This window comes from Ostrea edulis, chromosome 10 (assembly GCF_947568905.1).
Source record: "Ostrea edulis chromosome 10, xbOstEdul1.1, whole genome shotgun sequence".
NCBI classification, from domain to species: Eukaryota; Metazoa; Mollusca; class Bivalvia; order Ostreida; family Ostreidae; genus Ostrea; species Ostrea edulis.
The window spans coordinates 9,248,878-9,261,616 of NC_079173.1; the positions used below are offsets into that span (position 1 = coordinate 9,248,878).

The window sequence follows — 12,739 nt, forward strand, 5'->3', positions numbered from 1 at the left end:
ACCGGCATTGGTGACGTCTCCATATGAGTGAAATATTCTCGAGAAGGACGTTAAACAATATTCAATTAATCGTCTGGCCAAGCTTGACAGGAATATACAATATATACTTTCGAAATCAGTATTCAGCTAAGTAGAGGAATTCAAATTATCGGAATATGAAGTCATCTTTATGGGCTATAGTTAATTATTTTCAGATGTTTTGATGGAGACGTAATAGGATACAGTTACAGGAGTCTATACACTCCATTAGACTTCATTAAGTCTTTTTTTACGCATCAAAGACACGTTTTTTAATATCTAATTTACAGTCATTATGTCAGTAACAAATCAGTTCACAGGACATTTAGATAACACCAGTACCCGGAATCAAAGAGGAACGTTTAAATATTGATATTAAGAACTGCACTCTAGATTAATTTCTCCTTTTTGAAAACAAAGAATGTGTGATCTACAAAGGCATAAATTGCGATTGAAGGGCACCTGCTGTTTATATAGCCTGATTGTAATGTCACTAAAAGCCAAGAGTATCAATATGTGAACCTGGAGTGCTCAGTTCTAAACTAGAAAACAGTCTATAGGATTATATCTTGCTTTCAGTGCACACATATTAATTCAAAAGTAAAAACCATACATAACAACAGAAATTCTGTAAATCACTTGTAAGTTTTATATCAAAATATTTTTATATAAACAGTTTCTGTTGCATTTGTAACATAGTGTTTTATAATACTTTTCACTTTATACAAAGTTTCACAAATGAAGGTTTGGTTTTTAACTTGTCTTTTGTTTTAATTCATATTACATGTACCAAAACCAAATACATATACATGTTCATGTACTTCTAACTGGGTTAATGTTCAATGAATTAAGCAATATTTCAAAAGGGCATATCTATTTTTGTCAAACTCTTATAATGTAAGGGAGCTCACTACACCCTGAAATAGTTTCTCATATCAGTACGAATTGATTTAATCATAAACGGTATTATGATACAAAATAAGTATATATACCAAAAAGGCAGAAAATATGCACCCCCCCCCGACCAAACCATTTCAACACAATGAACAAAAGACTGGCGGATTTGAATTCGAGATCTGCGGTTCACCAGCTCAATGCTTTAACCACTGAGCGACGGTGATAGACGAACGAATCGATCGATACAAGTTATTTCAAAAATATTTAAGGAGGTATGCTACACCAGAGAAATTTGACATGGATGAAAAGTGGACGATATGTGCAACAATATTTTGAAATTGAAAACTTTCAAATTTACTTTATTTAGTCAAAAAAATGTAGTTTTAGTTGAATGCAATCTGAGAAAAATTTAAAACCCCTGCTGGATTCGAACACGCGATCTACAGTTTAGCAGTCGACGTGCTTACCTACTGAGTTACTCGGCTAGGCGAATTTTTTTTAAATGAATAGACAAATATTGCTGATACTCATATTTTCATCCATGTTTTAAAAGGAAGTCAGCCATTATGACAATGTAGAGTACCTCCTTAAATCGCCATCTTGTGACGTAGTGTCATAAAGAGTATAAGCTATAGTGTAGTGAGCTACTTTAATTAACCCAGACTGGTCAATATAATCGGGATTATCTCCTGTAATCCTCTCTGTATTTGGTGACATTGACTTTCCTCCGGCACTAACAGAGGATAATGACTGTCATGTAAGAGCATGGCATGAAAACATTTAAGGGAGAGAAATGTAGCGCAGTCAGACTAGATTGATCGAACATACAGTTACGTCATAAGATATACAACTACCTTATAAAACATGCAGCTACCTTACAGAGCATTCAAGTTCCTCATAAAACATTTATCTACCTATTAAAGGATGTACCTACCTAATAAAGCAAGCACCTGCCTAATGAAACATGCGGCGAACCTCCTACATGTAAAACATAAAGTACCATGCAAAAGGGCTCAAAGATTTAGGCCTATGCTCGGCGCTTATAGTCTGTGAGCAGGGAGGGATCTTTATCGTACTACACCTGTTGTGAAACGGAGCTTCGGTTTTTCCGACCTCATCAGAAGGACCTCTCCCATTTAGTCGCTTCTTACGACAAGCGAGGGGTACTGAGGACCTACTCTAATCCCGATCCCCACGGGGCCAATTTCTGAATTCAATTAAAGCAACAAACGACAGGATGGGGGTACCCTGATCCCCTATTCCTATGGTCTAGTTGAGTAATCAACGTTTTTAGAAATCATCAGTTCAGGATTGAATGTAGAATTTTCTGATTACTTCAAAACGCCTTCACTTTTATGGCATTCAGGGTAACATGTATCATAGAGTGATATCAATCAATATCAACCAAATCAATCAAACTCAATTAATGTCATTCAAAACTCAATCATCGTCCATTAAAATCAATTTCAGTGATTGTATTACTCCGTTTATCTGATCACGATATACATGACAGACGCACGGCGGGTGTGACCGGTCGACAAGGATTGTTTACTCCTCCTAGACACCTGATCCCACATCTAGTATGCCCAGGTATCCATGTTTTCTTTACTCTTTGTTTTGTATTCTCTGTAGGAGTTACGATATTGATCACTGTTCGTCATCTTCACCTTTTAATGCATGTGTGAAGAAATCAAGCGCTTTAAATTATAAGCTTATAAGGAGAGCTTTCTGAATAATCTATATAGTTTTATAATTCAAACTTTGACACCTATATAGATAGAAATACGTCGACTAAAACAATATTGATTGCAAAAATTAAAAAAAAAGAAATGGGACTCGTCTATCATCAGTTTTATTTTTCAAACATAATTTATAAATATTAATTTCTGTTTGACATATACCTTCAAACCCCAACAGATAATTCAACATTACAAGTTCTAAATCTGCACAGACACTTCAAATATATGAAAGGTGAAGATAATGAACAGTGATCAATCGCATTATTCCAATAAGCAATACAAAATGTAATGTAGAGAGTAGGGCAAACACGGACCCCTGGACAAACCAGAGGTGGCATCTGGTGCCTAGGAGGGGTAAGCATACATTGCATGTATTTTAAGATATTTTAAAGTTCTTCATCCATGACTGGTATGTTCTATAATTGAGGTATGTAGATCAATCAATCAAGTATATTCTAGATATGTAATGCACAGTAGCAATTAGAATAGATATAAAGAATACCAACACCAGTGAAAAAGCCGGCAAAATCCACCCTCTCCAAAATGGTAACGTGATACTATATGTAAGACCTACTTACAAAAAATGACAGTGTAGAATGTGTGCCCAATATAGAGGGGCAGTGCAGTTAATTATTTATAATTGTTATCACTTTGAACATCACTGAGAGAAGGGGGATTATTCAGATAATAAAGTGGAGTTCATAGTTTGTCGTACGCTTCAATGTGCAATAAAATATCTAAGTATAAAACAGATGTGGAGGACTCTGTGGTGTCTTTTATTTCGAGTTTACTGGGATTTGTGGGATCGACATATGAATGAAAATTATTATTGTTAATAGATAAAACGTTGTTAATATAATGACATGTCGAGTTAAAGGCCACAGCTAGAGATTTTTTCTTCTCATGCAACTTAAAATTCATTTGCACCAAACCTACCTTTGACAAAAGGGTTATCTAGTTGCCTTTTCATCTGAAATATTAAGATAAAGATCTTAAATTTGAATGCAATGAAAACAACATATTTCGTAGTCTTTCATCCTTTCACAGGTTTTGTCCTCCTTTGTCACAGGTACTATACTTTGTTAATCATTCTTTGAAATTTGAATGTAAAAGGAGTAACATGAGTGTTCGGAGACATCAAACCACCAAGTTCCCCATCTAAACCACCAAGTTCCCCATCTAAATCAAGAAGTGTCGTCACCTGAACCACCTACATGTAGTTCCTAATCTAAACCACCAAGTTCCCCATCTAAACCACCAAGTTCCCCATCTAAACCACCAAATTCCCCATCTAAACCAAAAAGCCTCGCAATCTAAACCACCAAGTTCCCCATCTAAACCACCACAAATTCCTCCATCTGAACCACCAAGACTTCCCACATGAACCACCAAGTTCCCCATCTGAGCAACCAAGTACCCCACATGAACCTCCAATATTCCATTATCACCTGCATATGGTGTTTATATATCTTAACTGATTCTATATGCAAGCGCTTGTTCTGCGTATAGTCAGTTTTTAAATCGAAGTAAGCTACTGACAAACAAGTTGATAGTACAGGGGTTTCAACAGTCTCGATTGAAGTTAGCATTTCTCAAATTTTATGGTCGTTATAACGATCTAGTTCGTCAATACAACCTATCATTGGGTCAAATGCTGTCTGACGTGTTTCATACCGATTGTTAAGCCGTTTTTGGCACACTGATTTTGACTGCGGATAACTCCGTTTACATGATCAGGATATAGGGATCACGGTGGGTGTGACCGGTCAACAGGGGATGCTTACTCCTCCTAGGCACCTGATCCCACCTCTGGCGTGTCCAGGGGTCCGTTTTGTATTGCTTATAGGAGTTATGAGATTGATCACTGTTCGTTATCTTCACCTAGCATATTCATTTTGACTACGGATTACTCCGTTAACCTGATCGAAATATATGGCTCACGGCGGTTGTGACCGGTCAACAAAGGGTGTGTACTCCTTCACGGTACCTGGTCTCACCTTTGGTATGTCCATGAGTCCGTGTTTGTCCAACTCTCCAATCTCTCACCAGATGGCGTATTGTGCTATGCTACAACACCTCTGTCAACGTCTGAATGTCAAGATTCTTGGCAAAACTTACTTTTACCAATTCATCATATGAATAATAATACAAGTTTAAGTTTTAAGCTTTAAATCTTAAAGTAGGTTCACAAAAACAACAAATTCCATAATTATTCTAGTATTATTGAATAATGAATATCTATATAAACTTTTTAATTCGCTCAGGTGTCTCATATTTACCATCTTCTGTTTTTAAAAAAATTTAGACAAGTGTTTGATTTGCTCAGATATTATCATTACAGTTTGATATTGCTAAGTTAGTTTTAGTACATTTTGATATAACTTTTAGACGTTGACAGAGGTATTAGTGGAGCGTAGCGGGAACGATAACTCTGGGTAGAGATTGCCAACTCTCACCGCCGCGGTGGCCGAGAGGTTAGAGCGTTCGCCCCGCATGCGGAAGGCCCGGAGTTCGAATCCCGGCCGCGACACACCAAAGTCGTTAAAACAGGTAGTGACAGTTCCATCGCCAAACGCTCGGCATCAGATGTGAATGTCACGGGTCCTCGGAGATGACCTTAAAACGGAAGACCCGTGTCACAGTAGGTGTGGCACGCTAAAGAACCCTCACTGCTCAAAGGCCGTAAGCGCCGAGCATAGGCCTAAAATTTGAAGCCCTTCACCGGTCTTGGTGACGTCTCCATATTCATGAGTGAAAAATTCTCGAGTGAGACGTTAAGCAAGATACAATCAATCAATCAATCAATCCAACTCTGTATTTTGTATTGCTTAAAGGAGTTATGAGATTGATCACTGTTCGTTATCTTCACAAATCTTTACTCAATGATGTGTCGGGCTAAGCTTAGTTAAATTCTCTCCGGGTAGTTGAAAAAATAAAAGTATACATATAAGAAACAGGACAAATTGGGATCAGTAAAGCTCACTTATTCTCAACCAAGTTTATCTTCACATGCTGTAGGTCATATGTTTGAGGACGTTATTGTGAGGACTCTTTTTGTCCTCATAGTGTAATTCTGTCCTCACAACTTCTGTCCATTTCTTGACCCCACTTTACACGTTTTATTGCTCTCTCTCTCTCTCTCTCTCTCTCTCTCTCTCTCTCTCTCTCTCTCTCTAAATTTGACAATTTGATATTTGAATCCGATTACATATTTGATTTTAATTAAATTGATCATGTGCTTTATTTGTATTGAATGCTAAGTGGCGGTGGATCAAAGGTTTTTACGTGGCTAGACTAATATTGTCTTACATGTAACAGTTTCACGGGTAACGCGTGCGCTGATCAATGTCTGGGGCGTTGTGTAACGTAACAGATATGCACATACCTTTGACCGTTTTTTCACAGTCAGTAATGTTAAATAGTATACTCCCTCTTTCTGATATAAGACTTTCCTTTTCCTACAGTAATGTTTGTGTTATACATGTTTCCCCCAAAAATATCAATTCCAGTAAAATGATTTATGAAACCACCAACATGTGATTGATACTGACAGGGATAATCAATTTTCGTGAAGTTACCTTTGCTGTTGCGTGTGCTGATCGATGTTATGTAGATGTAACAAATATACACGCCCCTGTGACCTTTTCTTCACAGTCAGTAATCTCTCGTTTTCTAGATGACGAAACCTGTTAGGCCTAAGTGAGGACGTCCTCACAATGTCTAGAAGAGAATAGACACATAAGTTATTGTATTAAAGGCAAAAATGCTCTGTGTTAGGTATAGCTATAGGGAGTCCGGATACCTATAAAAGTGTATCTAATACTCTCTTTCAAATTGTGGGGAAAAAAAAGATTTTGAGAGAGAATATGTCCCCACACTACTTGTCCCCACTAACCTGATATTTTGTATTCACATCTTTCACATTCTTTGGGTCATGTAACTGGGAGGACATAATTTTGTCCTCATAGAGCACTTTCTGTCCTCACGACTTCTGTCAAATGGTAAAAACTTGTCCTCACTTTACACGTTTTATCATCCCTCCTCTCTCAAATTTTATAAAGAGTTTGCTGATGCAAGGCTTTCATTTTCCTGCTTTAATATTTGTGTGATACATTTTTATATTTGTACAAATACATGTGCAGAATTAAGTTCTTGAAAAATAACTTATGAAAACCACCAATATTTGATTGATACTGACAGGAATAATCGGTTTTTGTGAAGTTACATCATGTACTTTTGCTGTTTTACGGGTAAAGCGTATATAATGTATATGCACATGTACATGTACATGTATATGTATATGGTAATCTACCCTTTTATTGAATGTATGATTCAATGAAGCTAACACGAGTATTATTTTGTAAAATGTGTTTTAAATGGACTGATTTACGATTTCCCCCCAAATTTTGTTTTTCACTTTCAATGATCAAAACCTATTGTCTAATATGTTTTAAAAAATCTGCATAAAAATTAAGGTTATACATTATCACTGAAGCTCATTTTAGAGAGTTTATTTGTTTTGTAAACAAAGATTGCGATATTGTATTGTTTACAAAAATTTCAAAAGAAATCGATATATATCCAAATTTATTATATTTTTCACATTTCAAGCATTCTTTGGGGGTAAAATGTGTCATCTAAAAGTTATAATTTGTGATTATGCAAAATTAAGATGCTTTATATTACAAAATTAATATTTCACTGGTTTGTTTGTATAGATAAAAAGACTCGATTCTTTGTTTGGCCGTCAACATTATATGAGTTATATTTTTAATGTTTAAAGGGAAAGGCAACCCCAAAAAAATGTTACATGATTAATGATAGGATTAATTATATGATAAAGATTTGTCATACTATTCTGTTGATATACGGCCAAGGTAATCTTCATTACTAATTTTAAAACGTTAAAAATTGAAATTCCCGCCATCTATATAGGCTGCCATGATGCGGAACTCTTTTGTATTCAAGACCACAAAAATCAATAATTTTGACGTCACACCGTCTATTCCGGTTTTGATGAGATCATCAAAGGTGTGTATGTGGTAGATTTTACGAATACATTGTAAATAGGTGGATGCCTTTCTGTCAAGCAGTTAATTACACTAATGCGAAGGGGAGATGTGAATAAGGTTTCCCCCCCGAAATTCCTGACCCAACAAAGTTATTTGAAAAAAGAAAATACTATGTAAACTGTGGAGCCATCATTTGTGTAATGACAGGTTGAGGTTTGAGACATTTACATGTATGAAGAAATGAGTACCATCTGCCTGGTCTGCGACTTGACTGAACGTCTCCTTTTCTTAAATTCTTCTTGCGAAAGAACCGGCTCAAATCTATACGGCTTCAAACTTAACTGTTCGTGACTTGTCATGTTTACAGTGCTGCTGATGAAATAAACCGGAACTGACGATGTGACGTAATAAATTAAACTGCAATGGCCGCTCTCTTAGCGGCGGGTAATTGGAAATATGAGATAGATTAATATGATTTAATTGTTAAGCAAGGATTTTTGTTGTTAAAGACTGTCATTTACGATATCAGTAAGTAATACTTTACTCTTAAAGGCAACAATGTGGTTAGGGTTGCCTTTGCCTTTGACATAAAAAATGCGAACTATTTTTTTCAAATATCGTGAATCAGTCCCTTTAATAAGCGATGTAAGCACATATATATGTAATTGATATACAGTGTACATGTATTTAAAGAATAGATGAACAGCAATCTGTGTATATATATATATATATATATATATATATATATATATATATATATATATATATATGCGTTAGCGGGAGATAACTCACGTTTGGTGATGATATTAATCATCTACAGGTGGACAGCGAGACCGTGGGGGTGGGGGGGGGGAGGTATGCAGGGTTACCTGATATATACCGCGGTAGCTCTATCCCGCGGGGGGATACGGGATCCGCATTGACCGTACTGTACATGTACATACATTGGACATCTTTAAAAAAAAAAAACATCCCCCTGTCCGTTTGTCTGTCTGTATATGCATTTCCCGCCCATTTCTTTTCTGTGATATATGCTATGTTATTGCGTTTGATAGAGATACATATACATGTAGGCCTTGATGCATACCGTTTTTACGGAATTCAATTTTCCTTTTTTGTTGGTTGACAAGTCATCTATCAATTAAATCCCATTTTACAATATATGATTATATCTCAATCATTGATGATTATCAGAGCAAATATTACCACTGCTTGTATGTTTACAAAGGATTTCAGCTTGGACAGTTTTAATTACTTCAGCTTATTTCATGATTAACGAAAGGAAAGGTTTTGTAGAGAGGAAATCAATGAGAATTGAATTATTAATTATTTTTTCTAGGATTTTATATAAATAGCTTCTTTGAGCCTGAATACACATTCATTAACCACAAGCTGTTGGTGCATTGCTGAAATTATTGTGAAAAACTGTGACAATAATCTGTACGTTAATCGTTTTATTTATTTTGGAAAAGGTGGAAACCGAGAAGTGAATAATTTTGGAACCGTGAAACGTTCTAAAGACTACAGCAAAATACTTTTAAAGACTTTAATATGTACATAGTATCTCTGACCTATTAAGTTACTTACTCAGTGCTACAAATTATCAATGGAGAACGCTAGTAATGTGTAGTTGATTTGATGAATAATAGAGCAAAACATAAAGAAAACACTCTCATCATCAAAGGGTTTTTAATTTGAAAAAAAATATCATTGAAGTCTTTGAGGAGTCGGTTGTCGGTAAACGTGATTTGTAAGACATGAAAATCATCTTGGTGCTGTTGGAAACACAATGGATAATAAGACTAATGTTTGCTTATACATTAACAGACGAACAGAATTTACACACATCGTTGTTAACAGGTTATAACAGAGATTTACGACCGGGATATGACAGAAACAAACCCCTAGGTATAAATGCGTCTTTTTACCTATTTTCGATAAACGATTTCGATTTAAACACAGGTAAGTTCACAATTACTGGTGTTTTTCTATTAAACTGGAATGACGAAAGACTATCGTGGAATCCAGCTACATACAATCAGGGAAACACCACCTCCATTCCACAGAAGAAAATATGGCTTCCGAATTTCATCAATGTTAATCCTTTCAAAGATATAAAGGGATTGGGCAGTGATTTGATCACAGTTGATGTGGACTATTCTGGACTTTGCTCCTGGTATGCTGTCCAAGCTTTTGAGGTTATATGTGATCCTGACGTCACGAAATATCCTTTTGATACCCAGTACTGCGCCTTGAAATTCTTCATTTGGGGTTATGATAAAACTGCAGTCAATTTGTACTTCGAATCATCGCGGGTGATTCTCACATTATATTCTGAAAACGGTATATGGGAAATCACAGACTCAACAACACATAAACAACTTCACTTCCACGGAAACGAGGAATTTGTTGTCGGTTTTCATTTAAAACGGAGGACAGATTATTACATTGCTAGTCTGATATTACCAATAAGTTCGATATCACTACTACTTGGTTTTGTTTTTCTTCTACCCGCAGAATCCGGTGAGAGAGTAGGATTTGCCACCACAATACTTTTGTCAACCGTTGTATATCTGACTATCATTCAAGGCAAGCTGCCCGAAGCTTCGGAACCAAACATGTCCATACTTGGTTATATTCTGGTTAGCTACGTGCTGAGCGGAACCATTCTTGTTGTATTTGTAATCATAAGTCTGAGGATTCAAAACTCCCCCTGCGATAAGCCGATTCCTGGAATTTTTGTTCGCTTTGTGGTGTGCTGTCGAAGAAAACGAAAAATGGTAGATGTGAAAGATATCGATTCAAAATCCACGATATTTAAAGAAGATGAGGACAGCCAGGTAACCTGGAAGGACGTAGGAACTTATTTTGATTTAGTGTGCTTTTTTATTTCGGTGATACAATTCATGGTGACGGTGACAGTGTATTTTTCTTTAGTGTGTGCATAAGCACGATTTCCCTTATTGTGGAATCATAAGAATTCGTGGTGGCTCAATTTTCGTGGAATTCGTGGTTACCCCTCATCCACGAATTTACATCCTCAACAAATAAAAACATTCCAGAGTTATCTTTCTTACAAATATATAAATCCACGAAATTACGTCCCCACGAACCCGTAAAAATTCAGCAATGCACGAAAATTGGCCCCCACGAATTTAAATGATTCTACAGTGTACGTATCATGATCTAGATTTCATGTAATAACATATAATGTTTTATAGGAGTATTATTTGTTTATATTCTCTTATTATTCAACTACTTTAAATGTTGATTGATAAGTGCAATACAGAACTTGCATGTATGGAAATTCTTCGAACAGATAATGCTTAAATAGTGAACGAAAACATACCTATAACGTGTATATTGTACGAGTTGTAATAGTCATACATTTAATGAGAGAGAAAAAGCACTGAATGAAATAATCTAGGCAGACCACTGACAAATAGGTATCTGTTGCAGGCGTTTCAGTGGTCCCGTTTAGAGTAAGCTTTTTTACAAATTCTATGATCGTTATAACGATTAAAAGGTGAAGATAAGGAACAGTGATTAATCTCATAACTCATAGATGCTAGAGGTCTTCATTGACAGTGTCATCGTAGTGTTTGGTGATAAGATCTTCCAATAGTGTGTTGTGCTCCTTTGTTGACTGACCTGTTTTTATATTCTTGCGAGCTAGAATTTATCCAAAATCTTCTATATGAGAAGAAAGTATCGTGCTTTCAACCAGACATTTGGATATATCTACGACATATTATCTATTAATAATAATCATTTTCATCTACATGTCATTCGATAAATGTGAGATCAAGATGGAAGGCACTACAGAGTCTTCCACATCTGATTCATACTTTGATATTTTATTGCACTTAGATGTTTGCGGCAAACTAACAACTCATCTTTATGACAAAGAGATGACTTCAAGTTCATCGTCGGCTTCCCGTATTTATGTAGCAATTCACCCATTCTGTAGTCGTTCTAGCAATCTGATTTGCCAATACAATCTGTCATTGGATAAAATGATGTCTGACGTGTTTCATGCCAATTGGTAATTTTGAATTCTCTGCAATACATGCATATCGGATCGACATGCATAACAATATATAGCAATACTCCATTACCACCTGCATCTGTCTTTTAAATATCTCAACTTATTTGATAAGCAATAGATTGTTCTGCGTATGGTCAGTTTTTAAATCGAGTCAGGCTACTGACAAACAAGTTGATGTTGCAGGGGTTCCAACAGTCTGATTTAAAGTAAGTATTTTGCAAATTTTATGGTCGTTATAACGATCTAGTTTACCAATACAACCAATCATTGGGTCAAATGCTGTCTGACTTGTTTGATACCGATTGTTAGACTGTCCCTTGCATACTGCTTTTAACTAAGGATAACTCCGTTTACCTGATCAAGATACACAATGTAGGGTTCACGGCTGGTGCATCTCTTGTGTATCTGATCCCACCTCTGGTGTGTCCAGGAATCTGTGTTTACCCTACTATGATTTTGTATTATGAGGTTATTCACTGTTCGTTATCTTCACCCTTCCTGATACACATATATATTAACCACCTGTCTCTGACTACATGTTAGTGAAAATAGCAATGAGTATCATATGCATTGTATTGACCTTAGTAAAACTATAATAGAATGGGTTATTTCAGTCGCGATTCCTAAATATCAGTCACGTTAGTCACATCAAAACATCTTTAGCCGCTGTAGTTCACGGGCGGTTTAAGGGTAATACTAGTATGTAACGTTTGTTCTTCCCATAAAAGTCTTAAACATATTTCATGCTATTCGTATTTCTTTCAGTATTCATTAGTTAATTATTAAAAGCTTTATTCTATAGTAGATATGCATTAACTTCAATTAATAAATGATTATTTGATGTCTTCAGTGTTGATAAGTATAATTAGAATTGCTGACAAAACTGTGTACCTTGGGACATACACAAGTAAAAGTTCAGCGTGCAGATTCAAAGTAGAAATGATGGTCCACTGAATGATTGATAAATGTGCATATTGAATTCATTGGAGCTGCAGCAGTCAACTGTAAGGGTTATGTAATTTTCT

The 12,739-nt window shown here is 35.9% G+C and overlaps 1 protein-coding gene across 1 annotated transcript; it reads left to right on the forward strand.

Annotated features, from left to right (window-relative positions):
• Positions 1-9,423: 9,423 nt before the first annotated feature.
• On the forward strand, positions 9,424-12,485 carry LOC125666355 (neuronal acetylcholine receptor subunit non-alpha-2-like). The gene has a single exon (XM_048899526.2). It carries the CDS (start codon positions 9,424-9,426, stop codon positions 10,612-10,614), a length of 1,191 nt encoding a protein of 396 aa, XP_048755483.2. The 3' UTR covers positions 10,615-12,485.
• The last annotated feature ends 254 nt before the right edge of the window (positions 12,486-12,739 follow it).